Genomic DNA, 19,043 nt, shown 5'->3' on the forward strand with positions numbered 1-19,043 from the left:
CCTCCTCCTCCTCCCCCTAGCTGTGAGGTATGGGCTGGTTTGGCCTGAGCGGTAGCGGAGGGAATGCTGAAGATTTGCTGTGCGCGTGTACATGGCTCAATCGGCGGCCGTTTTGCACCTTAAAATGTACGCCTCAATTATGTGAAGCAATTATATATACATATATATATATATATATATATATATATATATATATATATATATATATATATATATATATATATATATATATATATATATATATATATGAAGGAAAGAAGCCAACAGTCGGCGAGGCCAAGGAAAGCGTTGGGGATGGTACTTTATGTGTTTTTTTTTTAATGTTTACTTGGATAATCACAGAAATTAGTAATGTAATCTGTTTAGGGGAAAGATAATTAAACACAAAGTAGAAGAAAAAACAACGTGCCGATGGTGGGAACCGAACCCACGACCTCCGAATATCGCGTCCGGTGCTCTACCAACTGAGCTACATCGGCCGCTGTCCCCCCTGCTACTTGCTTGGGTATTTATGTTGTCTGTATACGAACCTTGAGAGTGTTCACCAGCGCCACCCTCAGCCAAAGCGGCGGACGTGGAACGTCCTTTGTTACCGCCAGCGTCACGTAGAACGTGATCAAGAGCGAGGGCGAAAGCTGTGCTAGAACCCTCTTACGCTACCTATGGCTTCAAGACTGCCAGAACCGAGACCCCCGTAAGCTACAAGCAGATCAATTAAGGGGAAAATGAGGGTGCTCGTTATAATACATGAAGGAAAGAAGCCAACAGTCGGCGAGGCCAAGGAAAGCGTTGGGGATGGTACTTTATGTGTTTTTTTTTTTTTTAATGTTTACTTGGATAATCACAGAAATTAGTAATGTAATCTGTTTAGGGGAAAGATAATTAAACACAAAGTAGAAGAAAAAACAACGTGCCGATGGTGGGAACCGAACCCACGACCTCCGAATATCGCGTCCGGTGCTCTACCAACTGAGCTACATCGGCCGCTGTCCCCCCTGCTACTTGCTTGGGTATTTATGTTGTCTGTATACGAACCTTGAGAGTGTTCACCAGCGCCACCCTCAGCCAAAGCGGCGGACGTGGAACGTCCTTTGTTACCGCCAGCGTCACGTAGAACGTGATCAAGAGCGAGGGCGAAAGCTGTGCTAGAACCCTCTTACGCTACCTATGGCTTCAAGACTGCCAGAACCGAGACCCCCGTAAGCTACAAGCAGATCAATTAAGGGGAAAATGAGGGTGCTCGTTATAATACATGAAGGAAAGAAGCCAACAGTCGGCGAGGCCAAGGAAAGCGTTGGGGATGGTACTTTATGTGTTTTTTTTTTTTTAATGTTTACTTGGATAATCACAGAAATTAGTAATGTAATCTGTTTAGGGGAAAGATAATTAAACACAAAGTAGAAGAAAAAACAACGTGCCGATGGTGGGAACCGAACCCACGACCTCCGAATATCGCGTCCGGTGCTCTACCAACTGAGCTACATCGGCCGCTGTCCCCCCTGCTACTTGCTTGGGTATTTATGTTGTCTGTATACGAACCTTGAGAGTGTTCACCAGCGCCACCCTCAGCCAAAGCGGCGGACGTGGAACGTCCTTTGTTACCGCCAGCGTCACGTAGAACGTGATCAAGAGCGAGGGCGAAAGCTGTGCTAGAACCCTCTTACGCTACCTATGGCTTCAAGACTGCCAGAACCGAGACCCCCGTAAGCTACAAGCAGATCAATTAAGGGGAAAATGAGGGTGCTCGTTATAATACATGAAGGAAAGAAGCCAACAGTCGGCGAGGCCAAGGAAAGCGTTGGGGATGGTACTTTATGTGTTTTTTTTTTTTAATGTTTACTTGGATAATCACAGAAATTAGTAATGTAATCTGTTTAGGGGAAAGATAATTAAACACAAAGTAGAAGAAAAAACAACGTGCCGATGGTGGGAACCGAACCCACGACCTCCGAATATCACGTCCGGTGCTCTACCAACTGACCTACATCGGCCGCTGTCCCCCCTGCTACTTGCTTGGGTATTTATGTTGTCTGTATACGAACCTTGAGAGTGTTCACCAGCGCCACCCTCAGCCAAAGCGGCGGACGTGGAACGTCCTTTGTTACCGCCAGCGTCACGTAGAACGTGATCAAGAGCGAGGGCGAAAGCTGTGCTAGAACCCTCTTACGCTACCTATGGCTTCAAGACTGCCAGAACCGAGACCCCCGTAAGCTACAAGCAGATCAATTAAGGGGAAAATGAGGGTGCTCGTTATAATACATGAAGGAAAGAAGCCAACAGTCGGCGAGGCCAAGGAAAGCGTTGGGGATGGTACTTTATGTGTTTTTTTTTTAATGTTTACTTGGATAATCACAGAAATTAGTAATGTAATCTGTTTAGGGGAAAGATAATTAAACACAAAGTAGAAGAAAAAACAACGTGCCGATGGTGGGAACCGAACCCACGACCTCCGAATATCGCGTCCGGTGCTCTACCAACTGAGCTACATCGGCCGCTGTCCCCCCTGCTACTTGCTTGGGTATTTATGTTGTCTGTATACGAACCTTGAGAGTGTTCACCAGCGCCACCCTCAGCCAAAGCGGCGGACGTGGAACGTCCTTTGTTACCGCCAGCGTCACGTAGAACGTGATCAAGAGCGAGGGCGAAAGCTGTGCTAGAACCCTCTTACGCTACCTATGGCTTCAAGACTGCCAGAACCGAGACCCCCGTACGCTACAAGCAGATCAATTAAGGGGAAAATGAGGGTGCTCGTTATAATACATGAAGGAAAGAAGCCAACAGTCGGCGAGGCCAAGGAAAGCGTTGGGGATGGTACTTTATGTGTTTTTTTTTTAATGTTTACTTGGATAATCACAGAAATTAGTAATGTAATCTGTTTAGGGGAAAGATAATTAAACACAAAGTAGAAGAAAAAACAACGTGCCGATGGTGGGAACCGAACCCACGACCTCCGAATATCGCGTCCGGTGCTCTACCAACTGAGCTACATCGGCCGCTGTCCCCCCTGCTACTTGCTTGGGTATTTATGTTGTCTGTATACGAACCTTGAGAGTGTTCACCAGCGCCACCCTCAGCCAAAGCGGCGGACGTGGAACGTCCTTTGTTACCGCCAGCGTCACGTAGAACGTGATCAAGAGCGAGGGCGAAAGCTGTGCTAGAACCCTCTTACGCTACCTATGGCTTCAAGACTGCCAGAACCTCCAGATCCTTCATGTATTATAACGAGCACCCTCATTTTCCCCTTAATTGATCTGCTTGTAGCTTACGGGGGTCTCGGTTCTGGCAGTCTTGAAGCCATAGGTAGCGTAAGAGGGTTCTAGCACAGCTTTCGCCCTCGCTCTTGATCACGTTCTACGTGACGCTGGCGGTAACAAAGGACGTTCCACGTCCGCCGCTTTGGCTGAGGGTGGCGCTGGTGAACACTCTCAAGGTTCGTATACAGACAACATAAATACCCAAGCAAGTAGCAGGGGGGACAGCGGCCGATGTAGCTCAGTTGGTAGAGCACCGGACGCGATATTCGGAGGTCGTGGGTTCGGTTCCCACCATCGGCACGTTGTTTTTTCTTCTACTTTGTGTTTAATTATCTTTCCCCTAAACAGATTACATTACTAATTTCTGTGATTATCCAAGTAAACATTAAAAAAAAAAAAAAAAAAAAAACACATAAAGTACCATCCCCAACGCTTTCCTTGGCCTCGCCGACTGTTGGCTTCTTTCCTTCATGTATTATAACGAGCACCCTCATTTTCCCCTTAATTGATCTGCTTGTAGCTTACGGGGGTCTCGGTTCTGGCAGTCTTGAAGCCATAGGTAGCGTAAGAGGGTTCTAGCACAGCTTTCGCCCTCGCTCTTGATCACGTTCTACGTGACGCTGGCGGTAACAAAGGACGTTCCACGTCCGCCGCTTTGGCTGAGGGTGGCGCTGGTGAACACTCTCAAGGTTCGTATACAGACAACATAAATACCCAAGCAAGTAGCAGGGGGGACAGCGGCCGATGTAGCTCAGTTGGTAGAGCACCGGACGCGATATTCGGAGGTCGTGGGTTCGGTTCCCACCATCGGCACGTTGTTTTTTCTTCTACTTTGTGTTTAATTATCTTTCCCCTAAACAGATTACATTACTAATTTCTGTGATTATCCAAGTAAACATTAAAAAAAAAAAACACATAAAGTACCATCCCCAACGCTTTCCTTGGCCTCGCCGACTGTTGGCTTCTTTCCTTCATGTATTATAACGAGCACCCTCATTTTCCCCTTAATTGATCTGCTTGTAGCTTACGGGGGTCTCGGTTCTGGCAGTCTTGAAGCCATAGGTAGCGTAAGAGGGTTCTAGCACAGCTTTCGCCCTCGCTCTTGATCACGTTCTACGTGACGCTGGCGGTAACAAAGGACGTTCCACGTCCGCCGCTTTGGCTGAGGGTGGCGCTGGTGAACACTCTCAAGGTTCGTATACAGACAACATAAATACCCAAGCAAGTAGCAGGGGGGACAGCGGCCGATGTAGCTCAGTTGGTAGAGCACCGGACGCGATATTCGGAGGTCGTGGGTTCGGTTCCCACCATCGGCACGTTGTTTTTTCTTCTACTTTGTGTTTAATTATCTTTCCCCTAAACAGATTACATTACTAATTTCTGTGATTATCCAAGTAAACATTAAAAAAAAAAACACATAAAGTACCATCCCCAACGCTTTCCTTGGCCTCGCCGACTGTTGGCTTCTTTCCTTCATGTATTATAACGAGCACCCTCATTTTCCCCTTAATTGATCTGCTTGTAGCTTACGGGGGTCTCGGTTCTGGCAGTCTTGAAGCCATAGGTAGCGTAAGAGGGTTCTAGCACAGCTTTCGCCCTCGCTCTTGATCACGTTCTACGTGACGCTGGCGGTAACAAAGGACGTTCCACGTCCGCCGCTTTGGCTGAGGGTGGCGCTGGTGAACACTCTCAAGGTTCGTATACAGACAACATAAATACCCAAGCAAGTAGCAGGGGGGACAGCGGCCGATGTAGCTCAGTTGGTAGAGCACCGGACGCGATATTCGGAGGTCGTGGGTTCGGTTCCCACCATCGGCACGTTGTTTTTTCTTCTACTTTGTGTTTAATTATCTTTCCCCTAAACAGATTACATTACTAATTTCTGTGATTATCCAAGTAAACATTAAAAAAAAACACATAAAGTACCATCCCCAACGCTTTCCTTGGCCTCGCCGACTGTTGGCTTCTTTCCTTCATGTATTATAACGAGCACCCTCATTTTCCCCTTAATTGATCTGCTTGTAGCTTACGGGGGTCTCGGTTCTGGCAGTCTTGAAGCCATAGGTAGCGTAAGAGGGTTCTAGCACAGCTTTCGCCCTCGCTCTTGATCACGTTCTACGTGACGCTGGCGGTAACAAAGGACGTTCCACGTCCGCCGCTTTGGCTGAGGGTGGCGCTGGTGAACACTCTCAAGGTTCGTATACAGACAACATAAATACCCAAGCAAGTAGCAGGGGGGACAGCGGCCGATGTAGCTCAGTTGGTAGAGCACCGGACGCGATATTCGGAGGTCGTGGGTTCGGTTCCCACCATCGGCACGTTGTTTTTTCTTCTACTTTGTGTTTAATTATCTTTCCCCTAAACAGATTACATTACTAATTTCTGTGATTATCCAAGTAAACATTAAAAAAAAAACACATAAAGTACCATCCCCAACGCTTTCCTTGGCCTCGCCGACTGTTGGCTTCTTTCCTTCATGTATTATAACGAGCACCCTCATTTTCCCCTTAATTGATCTGCTTGTAGCTTACGGGGGTCTCGGTTCTGGCAGTCTTGAAGCCATAGGTAGCGTAAGAGGGTTCTAGCACAGCTTTCGCCCTCGCTCTTGATCACGTTCTACGTGACGCTGGCGGTAACAAAGGACGTTCCACGTCCGCCGCTTTGGCTGAGGGTGGCGCTGGTGAACACTCTCAAGGTTCGTATACAGACAACATAAATACCCAAGCAAGTAGCAGGGGGGACAGCGGCCGATGTAGCTCAGTTGGTAGAGCACCGGACGCGATATTCGGAGGTCGTGGGTTCGGTTCCCACCATCGGCACGTTGTTTTTTCTTCTACTTTGTGTTTAATTATCTTTCCCCTAAACAGATTACATTACTAATTTCTGTGATTATCCAAGTAAACATTAAAAAAAAAAAAAAAAAAAAAAACACATAAAGTACCATCCCCAACGCTTTCCTTGGCCTCGCCGACTGTTGGCTTCTTTCCTTCATGTATTATAACGAGCACCCTCATTTTCCCCTTAATATATATATATATATATATATATATATATATATATATATATATATATATATATATAGTGATGTAAAATTGTTTGCCCATAGATAAGTACCATCTTGTAGAATTTCACTGCTTAATTCCAAACATTTACGTTTACACGCAAGATGCTATCATGCAGTTATGCTTTTTGCCACTACAAACCTGCTTGTTTGTGGGCGCGCGTGTGTGCAAATACCTCATGCGCAGGTACTCAAAATATTTGCGGCCCCGCATAAGGTCAGTACTCTTGCACGTTTTCATTGTAGTGAGGAAGCAAACTCACAATCCCTGCAGCGCGCTGCAGACTCGTGACTCGAAGTCCCTGAGTCCCTTCGAATACCAGCTAATCCCGCCAGACCACCGGAAGAAAGAGAATGAAAGCAAAAGACTGCGAACGCACAGAATCTGCGCTCACTCGTTCCCCCGGTGGGAGGGAAATTCTGTTTTTCTGCTGCCCATAGTAATGTCGCTCTGATTTATTTTATAGGAAGTTAAAGGCGCGGTAACTGTCTCACTTGTTTTTCTGTGGACACTGCAACCGCGCCGTAAGGGAAGGGAGGAAGCTGGGACTGAAAGTGGAAAGAGAGAAAGAGGAGGCGTAGTGGAGGGCTACGGAGTAATTTCGACCACCTGGGGATCTTTAACGTGCGCTGACATCGCACAGCACACGGACGCCTCTTCTTTTCGCCTCCATCGAAACGCAGCCGCCTAGGTCGGGTTCGAACCCGGGTACTCCGACACAGTCATGACACAGTCATGCCCACAGTCATGTCAGCACTGCTTGGCGCCATTGCGGAGAGGAGAAGACTGCGTTGGAGGAGGAGCCATGGCGTGGACAAAACAAACTGCCGCGAGCGCTTCCTCTTACAAGGAAAAAAACAGAAAAAAAAAAGACTCTTCGAGATACGCGTACGTGACGTGCAGGCTATGTCACCCATGTTTCACGTGATTGCGCATCGACTATTTGCAAAAACATTCTCCTATGCCGCCACCGCGGGAGGGTACTTTTGCAGATCGTGATCGTGCAGTCATGTGACATAAAAGTGACGTGGAGCTACTACGTCACTTCTGCGTGTCCTGTCGATGTTTTTTTTTTTTTTTTTTTTGGTGTTTATTCCACTGGGGCAGTGAGAAAAGCGCTTGGCCGACGGAGCGCGGCTTCGAGCTGGCGGAGGGAGAGCATCTAGCCGCTCGTACGCTTTCTTCTGTATCTTTTTCCCTATTAGTAGGGAGAGGTTGAAAGGAGGGGCGGGTAAAGCCCCTTTATGGGCGGGCAGGCTAGCCAACGCAGACAGCGTGGTTTCAAACGAGTGACGGCTTGCAGCTGACCTCGGTAAAGCAGTATGCACGCTTGCTTCCTTTCTTCTTTTTCGCTAGCTGTGAGGTGTGGGCTGGTTTGGCTTGACACGCAGCGGAGGGAGTGCTGAAGATTTGCTGTGTCGTTTACTTGGCTCAATCAGGCGCTTTTGCACCTTAAAAGTTACGCCTCAATTATGTACATACAACTATATATATATATATATATATATATATATATATATATATATATATATATATATATATATATATATATATATATATATATATATATATATACGCATAAGTAAATAGACGTACTTGGTTGCTAGAGGTTACATAAAAATTGCTTCATACTGTTTCCAAGTTTATATGTAGTCGACGTTTCGGCAGGAGCCCTGCCTTTCTCAAGACTGATGGTACATGATTCTTGTTTGTCTTCTTATAGGGTTGGCCAGAGGTGATACAAACAATATGGGCACACACAGGTGAGTCAGCTGGAAACGCACAACACACACATACACACACACACAGCTGCGGAGAGCAGGCTAGGCCCAATGGGCCATCAACCCAAGGCACCGGCCGCCGCGAGTCATCTGTATACAGTACAAGACACAATACAGGCAACCGCGGAACAACCTTGGAAGGAAAAAAAAAAAAAGAAAAAAAGAAGACGAAAACAGGTGGGGGAAGGTGTTTGCTGCAGGTGGGGAGAAAATTATTTTTCTTGTTCTCACTAAAAGATGGGAGCGCCCAGCGTGATGAGAAAACCAGGTGGACACTGCTGGTTAGAAGAACCTGACAGCGGCGAGTAAAGTTCGAGCAACTTGAGACGGGAGATGAACCTCAAAGAAATAGAGAAAAAAAAGAAGAAGTAAGTAAATATGTGGGACAGTAGAATGGTGAAATACTTCGAGGTTTTCGCTAACAGATGTGAGGGCTAAGCAAAAGAAGAAAACAGGTGGGGGAACGTGTTTGCTGCAGGTGGTGAGAAAATTATTTTTCTTGTTCTCACTGGGAGCGCCCAGCATGATGAAAAAACCAGGTGGACACTGCTGGTTAGAATAACCTGACAGCGGCGAGTAAAGTTCGAGCAACTTGCGACGGGAGATGAACCTCAAAGAAAGAATAATAAAAAAAAAAAAGAAGTGAGTAGAATGGTGAAATACTTCGAGGTTTTCGCTAAAAGATGTGAGCGCCAAGCATGAAGAAGGTTTTTACGAGAAGTGGGATGTGGAGGGTATCAAAGAAGCGAGAAAAAAAAAAAAAAAAGAAACCGAGGAAAAACTGTAAAGGGATAATGATTGATATATATGTATATGTAGCATTAAGCTTGCAGGGCTCGTAAGGACGACATTGCCCCAATGTTTTCATTTATCCCAGTATTAATTGTCCTAAACTTATAAATAAAGTATGACTCACGCTGCTCCCGCTCCCGTGTATTATTGAATCCCCCCTGAAGAACTGTTAGTTTGACTGAGTCGAATGAGTGCTGTTTCTGGTTGATATGTTTTGAAAAAGGAAGGTTGGGCAGAGAGCGGACATGAGCTCGGTGATTATTAAACCGCATTCGAAGAGGGGTAGCTGTCTGGCCAATATACTGCATGCAGCATACACCGCATTCTAGGAGATATATAACGTTTGAGGCATCGCAATCAAAGTTACCATCTATTCTCCACTTAAAACTTGACGCTGTGCTTGTTGCGCAGCTTGATGTCTGCATGTGGCTGCACACCTGGCATCTACTCTTTCCGCAAGGCCGGCACCCCAACCGCGGGTTATTACCTATTTTTGAGTGGACTCAAAAATAGGTAATAACCCGCGGTTGGGGTGCCGGCCTTGCGGAAAGAGTAGATGCCAGGTGGACTCAAAAATAGGTAATAACCCGCGGTTGGGGTGCCGGCCTTGCGGAAAGAGTAGATGCCAGGTGTGCAGCCACATGCAGACATCAAGCTGCGCAACAAGCACCTCAAAAATAGGTAATAACCCGCGGTTGGGGTGCCGGCCTTGCGGAAAGAGTAGATGCCAGGTGTGCAGCCACATGCAGACATCAAGCTGCGCAACAAGCACAGCGTCAAGTTTTAAGTGGAGAATAGATGGTAACTTTGATTGCGATGCCTCAAACGTTATATATCTCCTAGAATGCGGTGTATGCTGCATGCAGTATATTGGCCAGACAGCTACCCCTCTTCGAATGCGGTTTAATAATCACCGAGCTCATGTCCGCTCTCTGCCCAACCTTCCTTTTTCAAAACATATCAACCAGAAACAGCACTCATTCGACTCAGTCAAACTAACAGTTCTTCAGGGGGGATTCAATAATACACGGGAGCGGGAGCAGCGTGAGTCATACTTTATTCATAAGTTTAGGACAATTAATACTGGGATAAATGAAAACATTGGGGCAATGTCGTCCTTACGAGCCCTGCAAGCTTAATGCTATACATATATATCAATCATTATCCCTTTACAGTTTTTCCTCGGTTTCTTTTTTTTTTCTTTTTTTTTTCTCGCTTCTTTGATACCCTCCACATCCCACTTCTCGTAAAAACCTTCTTCATGCTTGGCGCTCACATCTTTTAGCGAAAACCTCAAAGTATTTCACCATTCTACTCACTTCTTTTTTTTTTATTATTCTTTCTTTGAGGTTCATCTCCCGTCGCAAGTTGCTCGAACTTTACTCGCCGCTGTCAGGTTATTCTAACCAGCAGTGTCCACCTGGTTTTTTCATCATGCTGGGCGCTCCCAGTGAGAACAAGAAAAATAATTTTCTCACCACCTGCAGCAAACACGTTCCCCCACCTGTTTTCTTCTTTTGCTTAGCCCTCATATCTGTTAGCGAAAACCTCAAAGTATTTCACCATTCTACTGTCCCACATATTTACTTACTTCTTCTTTTTTTTTTTTCTCTTTCTTTGAGGTTCATCTCCCGTCGCAAGTTGCTCGAACTTTACTCGCCGCTGTCAGGTTCTTCTAACCAGCAGTGTCCACCTGGTTTTCTCATCACGCTGGGCGCTCCCATCTTTTAGTGAGAACAAGAAAAATAATTTTCTCACCACCTGCAGCAAACACCTTCCCCCACCTGTTTTCGTCTTCTTTTTTTTTTTTTTCCCTTCCAAGGTTGTTCCGCGGTTGCCTGTATTGTGTCTTGTACTGTATACAGATGACTCGCGGCGGCCGGTGCCTTGGGTTGATGGCCCATTGGGCCTAGCCTGCTCTCCGCAGCTGTGTGTGTATGTGTGTGTTGTGCGTTTCCAGCTGACTCACCTGTGTGTGCCCATATTGTTTGTATCACCTCTGGCCAAGAATCATGTACCATCAGTCTTGAGAAAGGCAGGGCTCCTGCCGAAACGTCGACTACAAATAAACTTGGAAACAGTATGAAGCAACTTTTCACTTATATATATATATATATATACATAGTGACGTACCCGTAAGCCAAGTAACATCTTGTATACTTTCACAGCTTAATTCCAAACATCAACGTTACGCGCAAGATGCTGTAAAGTTATTTGCTTTTTTCCACTAAAAAACTGCATGTATGTGGGCGCGCGTGTATGCAAATAACTCATGCGCAGGTACTCAATATATTTGAGGCCCCGCATAAGGTCAGTACTCTTGCACGTTTTCATTGTAGTGAGGAAGCAAACTCACAATCCCTGCACCGCGCTGCGAAGAAGCAGACTCGCGACTCAAGTCCCTGAGTCGCTTCGAATACCAGCTCTAACCCCGCCAGACCACCCGAAGAGAACGAAACCAAAAGACTGCGAACGCACAAAATCTGCGCTCACTCATTTTCCTGGGGGAAGAAAATTCTGTTTACTGCTTGGAGCCATGGGGGAGGGGAGAAGACTGTGTTGGAGGCACTATATTGGAGGAGGAGCCATGGGAGACTCCGCGAGATACGCGTACGTGACGTGTAGCCCACGTCACCCATGTGTCACGTGATTGCTCATTGACGATCTGCAAAAACATTCTCCCTGCCACCGCCTTGCGCTGCATGTGAGCCGCCAAGTCGCCTTCGTGACAAGCACGGTGCTGGCATAGGTGCTGGCGTCTCACGACGTAGTGCCCGTTGTTCATGTGTTCATGAGCTTGTGGTTTAATCCTCTAGTTCATGACAGATACAAGACAATAGCCGGATCTTGTGGGATTTTGTGCACTGATGGGGCAAGTAGTGCCGAGTCTGGTCTATAAGCTAGAAAAACTGACCTTTATTACCGAATTTTTAGCGCGACAACTTTTGTGCGTGCCCTGTGTCGTCGTTCAGCACCGTGAACGATGTCCGATGCCGGCAAAATCATCGTGGTAGAGGACACCGACCGGTCTACGGAGAATATAAAAGTGCTTCGCGCGAACATTGACAGTGCCGAGGCTGCTCAGCAGTGGTTGAACAAGTACAGCGCAGAGTCGAAAACATCGTGGGTTGTCCATTCTGTGAAATCCTCTTGTTCCAGGTAATGGTAGTGAGTGGCCAGGTTTTCGTGCTTAAACCTGTCAGCGGTAGTAGCTGAGATTCGGAATCGTTCTCAGAACAGCGCAAAGACACGGACGCAAAGACGGGCCCACGGAACTGTGTACTACGCCTCATCTTGCGTTCGTGTCTGCGCTGTTTTCATGATGGCCTGCCGCCGATTCATCCAAGCTGCCCAAACTTGAAATGAAGGAAGAAATTAGCTGTAGGCAGATGAAGTGTAGAGAGACGAAAGGTGCGCGGGTGTAAATAATTCAGTTCTCAGTGCAGCATATTGTCCTTGTCTGTGTGTGTTTCTTCTGTGTAATCTGTCTAGCTGTGCGTTTTCTATCATGTGCGACCATCTACGCCAATTTATCGTATTATTGATCCTTTTCACTGTCATGAAAATGGGTTGACCAGTCGCCGAAAAATCCCTCCATTTATTTTCAGGAAGTTTAATTGTGTCGGCTATGATGTTTCATTTTAATACAGCTGCTTACTATCAAGAAGACTGGGAAAGCTGCTCCAGGAATTCAGTTGGAGAAGCCTGATCACCTCAAAACTGTGGCTACCCTGTGACACAGCGTCATCATGCAGCGTATTACCAATGGCCAAATTCGCACTGATTAAATAACTGTTGATGTAAAGAGAATGCTTTCATTGCATGTTGCCATTATATTGAAGCATTGGTAGTGTCCGCAGAGGTTCATTGAGGGGGTAGTTGGTTAGGTACTGTGCAGGGGCTCCTAATATGAATTGAGTAGGGTTGATGCTTTTACTTCCTACCACTATGCCATTGAAGGGTGCTGAAATTGGTTATTTTTTTTATGTAGGGAAGCTGCTGCCATTCTTTTTTTATTTGTTAGGTTAGAAATAAAAACAAGGAACCTGGATAGGACATATGCTATGTATACAGAAGACAAGTGGAGGTTTCTTAAACAACGAATAAATGTCTGTAGATGAAATCATAGTTGAAGGTCAGGTTGCATAGATGTAATGAGCAAAATTCAGGTGTAGCATGGGCACGATTGACGCACACCGCTTGGCAGCAAAAGCAATCCATTTCCTATTATATAAAAAAGAAATGCAAACAACTTTTGAATTGAGCTGCCAATACTAAGCAAAATATAACTGTATTGTTGGTCAAATATTTAGGGCAGGGGTGGAAGGGCTGCTCCAATTGCTCCATTCTGCTCCAAACCACTTTCCCTGCTCCATCCTGCTCCAAACTGCAATATTGCTCCAAAACTGCTCTAAACTGGCTATTTTGATGTTCTGCCATCAAATTTAGCAGAACACGGAAACAATTTCATTGCACCAGTGGCAAAGATATAGCGCATCTTGCACTGGGCTTAATACAAATGAAATTTTCGCAAGGGAAGGAAGCATGGAGCCTAATAAATATTTGTTCGCAGGTAAATTTAATGTGAGCCACCGGCGATTGGCGATAATTGCGGAAAAAAAACGCACTGTGCATGTGACATAGCACCCACTCTCAGCCTTTTGAATTGTGAGATCATCAAGCGAAGCAGGTAGCGCAAACTACTGTGAGCTGTTAGGAAGAAAACTTTTCCTGACTGCAAAAACTGCATGAGTTATTCTAATGGTTCTGCTGTGAAAACAAGCAGGTGCTTCACCATCGAGCCTCTTTGTCAATGACAAGCTTGCCAGGCCTACGGCAGACAAAACCATACTTCAAGCATTAGGGGTTGGTACACCAAAGCTGTGAATCACTAGGCAGGTTCTCAAGATTGTTGGAAAGGCATACGAAATTTATCGCCAAAATATTAAAAATGAGCTCCAGCATTGCTCAAGCAAAGAATGATGAATTATTGGCAGGAGGCTTTCAATATGAAAATCAGATGGTTTCACATTCCTGCTCTCTCTGTCGTCCTATCTCTATTATAGGCAGTCAACCAATTTTGGGCTTTAAGCTCATAACACAGTTACAATAAGGGAGTAATTACTCATTGACATCCACCCGAGCGTAGCCATACGGCTACAAAGGAAAGCTATACGTTGTATTTAAAGAAACATTCGCCCTGGTCCAGGGAAATTTCTGAGAAAGATGTATATCTTTCCTTTGTAGTCGTATGGCTGCGCTCGGATGGATGTCAATGAGTAATTACTCCCTTATTGTAACTGTGTTATGAGCTTAAAGCCCAAAATTGGTTGACTGCCTATAGTAGAGATAGGACGACAGAAAGAGCAGGAATGTGAAACCATCTGATTTTCATATTGAAAGCACCTTGTACTTTTCGCAAGTCAAAATATTTTGAAGTATTTTTATGGGCATCATTACACTGACATGTGCAAGTTTATTGCATGTGGATTTGGGCGGTCTCATAGGGTGCGTTTCAGTACAGGTGAAACTCTAGATTCCTGTGTATTGTGTGAGGTCAGTGTACGTTAAAGAACCCGGAGTGATCGAAATTATTTGGAGCCCTCCTCTATGCCCTTAGCCTTAGTTGCTTCAAGATGTTGAAGCCCCCATGAATCAGAATCAAATCAGCATTGGTTTTTGTGATTATGACTGCAGTTGTGTTACAAGAGGATTGCAGATAGTTTGATGCATGTGGAAAGCTGCTAAAGATTACTTAATTCTGTAGTGCCAGCTATGGCATATTTATGCTGGAGACGTGTTAGCAAGAGTGGCAACTTTATTACTCATAAATATTCAGTCACGTTAGTCTACAAGGGTGGCAGTTATCGGACTCTCTCTAGCAAAAATCAGATGACAGTGTATGTTTAGTTTCTCTTTGAATCCTCGGGGAGGTTACAAATCATTTGATTTTTTAATCCTAATGCACAATGCGAGAGGACTTATGCAAGGGCCCGGTTGACTTTTGCTCTTTTAGGCTTTGTGTATTCTTGTTTTCAGTTTTCAGTACCTTGCCGGAGTTCACCTACAAAAGATAAAAAAAAGTTTTATTGCAGCAGAAATTATGTTTTCTAAAAGTCAGGACTACTTTTGACATGCAGCAGCTATCTTTGAAATCCATAACAAAATCAAGTCTTCATTGCCATTTGTGAAGCTAAGAGATAATTGGTTTATGTGAGAGTGTGCCTTAAAGAGCCACTGTCCAGGGTATGACTTTTTAAGCAAAGCAGCCCAACGCTTTGATCAGGTACCGGATATAGTCTGTGCAAAATGCTGCAGCGATACGCATGCTGCAAAGCAGAAAAAATACAAATTAAAGCTCTTTCATCCTCTCCTCCAGGAAACCAGCTTTCCCGTTCTCTATACTGGCCCGTCGGGCTGCTAGGTTGACGTCAGAAAGCAACGTCATCCATTTGTCTGTCTCGCTGACTGACGGGTGCAGGATGGATGTACACGACTAATTGTGTGCGCCACTCGCTGCACGCTTTTTTCTCGCCACGGCTGGATTGAATGCAATGAACGTAGCGGCCCGCGCTCCCTCGGCCGTTTCATTTTTGCGCATGCAGAGTGCCATGCTCCCCTCCCGCCAAGCTCGGAGGAAGGGGAATTTAGCTTTCGGAGGCTAGACGATCAGATAGGAGAGTAATAAACCTTTGCAAGGGAACGGAAGGAGACAAATACAACAAAATCGGGTGATTGCACTGGCTATAACTGCATCGTTAATTACTCTTTTCAAAAACTTTTTTTTTTGGCCTTGCTTTCAGGGGCGAAGCCTCACAGTCACCGGGGAAGAAAATATTTTCGACCAGAGGGTGGACAGTGGCCCTTTAAAGGCCGATTCACACGACAGATGCAATCGCTGGAGTCCGCGCGAGTACGAGCACCACATGACTTGACGTCACTGGCTCACCTCGTCCGCGGACGGCGCAGCCTTGGCAAGCCAAAAACTGCTGCGCGTTTCCCCTGTCAAAATATGGGAGTCGTCTGCTATTTCTCTAGCAGAACTACATCTTCTAAGTGAAGCAGCAATGGTATTTTCGTTTCTTTCTTATCCTTGTGAAGGCGCTTTTGTAGTGTCAACAATAAAGTGCGTCGATGCTCTCACCTCCCTGGCCATCAAGGCACCTTAGTCAACAATGCGGCGTAGTTGGCTTGGAATGTCGTCACCTGCCATTTTCCTCTTCGGTGGCGGAGCTGCAAGGATCAGTGCGGCTCTGGTGGTTTCCATCCGCGACGTCGTTCGGCGCCTCGTCCGCGGATGAGGCAGAGCCAGTGACGTTGGATGACGTGGTGCTCTGTCAGCGGATGGTTCGTGCGTCATGTGAATTGTCCTTAATGAACACAAAAGGCTCTAAGGAAGACGACCTATTTACATAAGCCGGAAATGACAAAATTTCATTGCTTGCATTTTGAATGAACATTTCGCATTTTTTGTGTGGTAGACAAGCTGGTATAATGCTTAGGGGAATCACCCAAGGCATGGTAGATTTTGTAGTAAAGGAATAAGTGCTCATTAAGATCCACCCAACTATTGTCATATGGCTACAAAGGAAAAGTTCCCCTAAACATTATATCAACAGCTTTCCCTTTTTGAATCTTTGATCAATTCACTCTCACCTTGGTACCCAGTCCAGTAGCTTACCTGTTTAGCTTCGTTGGCAGAGTGACTACCTTGGACAGGCAGTAGTTCTGATTTCGAACCCTGGACCTGCGCAACTTTTTTTAGTCTGCAAAAGTTATGTGTAAGCTGTTCAACTTTATTTTGTAAGTGTATCGCTGCGCGCACCCTTTTTATATAGTAGTCATTTTTCTAAATGTGCATAATATATGCTCCGATAATGCACCATAGCACATCTAACTGGTGCAACTTGGTGTGAAAGTAAAAAAAGGTTGAACTTTCACACTTTTGGATACTTCTCTAGGTGTTTTTAATGTTGCAACCAACACTGCGGCAATCGTGTTTTTGCTCCTTTTTTGGCAGGATGGTATTTCACAAGGTATGGCTATGTCACCTTGGTTATCGGAGAAAGAGCCTCATCATTGCAAAAAAGGAGCCCTGCCCTGCTAAAATGGATATCAAAATCAAGAAAGTGAACTTCAACACAAAGAGGAATGATAAGTTTTTGTCGTGCAACCCTCCACTTACCGCCGTAATCAAACTGCACAACGGTCACAACCATGTCATTGGAACACCCGATGCGCCACAGTCCTTGCGGCCCACCCCAGAGACCAGAGCTGTGTTCTATAGCTACTTTGACATGGGCATGAGTCCGGCGGAGGCGATTAAGCATCATGCATGCCTTCTGGCTGCCGAATCCAAAGACTGTCTTCCTCTTGCAAAAAGTCCTACGAATCCTAATGGAACCTGTGTGTATACGTGGCACCAGCAGTGGAAGAAAGCCAAGTATGGTTCATCTGTGAATCCTTTGCCGAAGCTCGCGGAGAAGGCATCCTATTATGCAGCAAGCGGTAAGCAGGCACTCTGTCTTTTGCTTATTAATCTGCTCCAGCGTAGTTTCTCAGACTGGGCTTCGCAAAACTCCTGGTAGCTCCTTGGCAGCATGTCTTATGAGGTTTTCCACACACCTAAATCAATATATACCTTGACCTTGTCTTTTCCCTCAGCCGCTTTATTTTGGGACGGATTATAGGGGTAATTGCCTATAGTAGGCGTTACACTCTACAGCCGGTCTCTATTAATTGAATGTGTGGGTCCTTTGGGGCATGTATATCTCCACACTGTGTTTTGCAAGGTTGGAAGGGATGGAAGCCAATACATGTGGGTTTTTCTTCTGTGTATCTGGCGTCCTTCCGGTCGCATTTCAGTCTGTGACTCTGAGACGTTTGTCTGGATTATTATTGTGGATTGTAGGAAGTATTGCATGCCTCATTAATAATCTGACACTGAAGGTTGTCAAGGGCTGCAGACCGTTCACATGCAGTGCTGCTGTGGTGAGCTTTACATGGAGATAAGGGCTACAGTGTAATTGAATTGAAAATTTTATTTCCAGTAATATACAGGAAATGGGCCTCGGGCGAAAAGCTATCACGATAGCTTGAGAGATGCCCAAGGCCGAGTAAAGGCAGAGCAATGAGACGTGTGAGATCAAGGCGAACATATACATATATAACATGAAAATTATGAAGCACAGAAAGAGCATTAAAAACTAGCCTAGTAAATTAACGGCCAACAATCATCAAATAGTATGCACGCAACATGGCAAAATTTAATGAAAAGGAAATGACTATTCTTATGACAATGTGCAAGGCAAGGAACAGAATGTACAGAAAGACAGTGCAGAAATATAGATTAAAGTTCTTAATTGGGGTGGTAAAGATGTTTGGTTTGTGTATACTATAATGATTTAGTATGCATGGTAAAGTAAAATGAAGGCTCTGGTTACTGTATAATGTCCTCGTTCGAGGAACGTCCCATATTTGTTTATTTCTTGTGTGAAAGGGTATTTTTGTAAGGCTTAAGTCCAGCAATAGTCTTCAAGAAGTCAGTTAAGCATTGAGGTGGCAATTTAAGGCAGTGCAGCTATGGGGCTGAAACGTGGAGGCTAACCAAGAGTGTTCTACTTAAGTTGAGGACAACCCAGAGGGCTATGGAACGAAAAATGGTAGGAGTAACATTTAGAGATAGGAAGCGTGCAGAGTGGGTCAGAGAAATAACTCAAGTTACCGACATTCTAGCGGAAATTAAGAAGAAGACATGGACATGGGCAAGACATGTGGTGCGAAGAGAGGATAACCGATGGTCGCTTAGGGTAACAAACTGGATTCCAAGGGAAGGAAAGCGTAGCAGGGGGCAGCAGAAAGTTAGGTGGGCAGATGGGGTTAAGAAGTTCGCAGGGGTCAAGTGGATGCAGCTAGCCTAGCATAAAACCCGGTTAATTGGAGAAATGTGGGAGAGGCCTTCGCCCTGCAGTGGATATAGTCAGGCTGATGAGGATGATGATGATGAGTAAACAACACTCAAACATGGTACGTACACGATGAATCCTGTATTGCGGAAATTCCGTGTGGGCAGTGTAACAGGCATCAGTAATCAGTCTGATTGCCTTCTTTTGAAGACCGAGTATGGTGTCTGGATTTGCTTTGTATGTTGTATC

At 45.5% G+C, this 19,043-nt stretch overlaps 1 protein-coding gene and 1 non-coding gene across 2 annotated transcripts in view; one reads left to right on the forward strand and one right to left on the reverse strand.

Annotated features, from left to right (window-relative positions):
• Positions 1–1,918: 1,918 nt before the first annotated feature.
• TRNAS-UGA (transfer RNA serine (anticodon UGA)) lies at positions 1,919–1,991 on the reverse strand. Its single transcript has one exon. It is a non-coding gene; the product is annotated as a tRNA-Ser (tRNA).
• Positions 1,992–11,559: 9,568 nt separating this feature from the next.
• The window catches only part of LOC146193953 (uncharacterized), a 56,156-nt gene continuing 48,672 nt past the window's right edge, over positions 11,560–19,043 (forward strand). The window contains exons 1-2 of the mRNA XM_084602906.1: positions 11,560–12,048; positions 16,910–17,397. Coding sequence (XP_084459032.1) covers positions 11,873–12,048; positions 16,910–17,397 — 664 coding nt within the window. The 5' untranslated portion in view covers positions 11,560–11,872. The remainder of the gene's footprint in view (positions 12,049–16,909; positions 17,398–19,043) is intronic.

Source organism: Amblyomma maculatum, chromosome 4, assembly GCF_055883805.1.
Source record: "Amblyomma maculatum isolate TAMU_Amacu chromosome 4, ASM5588380v1, whole genome shotgun sequence".
NCBI lineage: Eukaryota > Metazoa > Arthropoda > Arachnida > Ixodida > Ixodidae > Amblyomma > Amblyomma maculatum.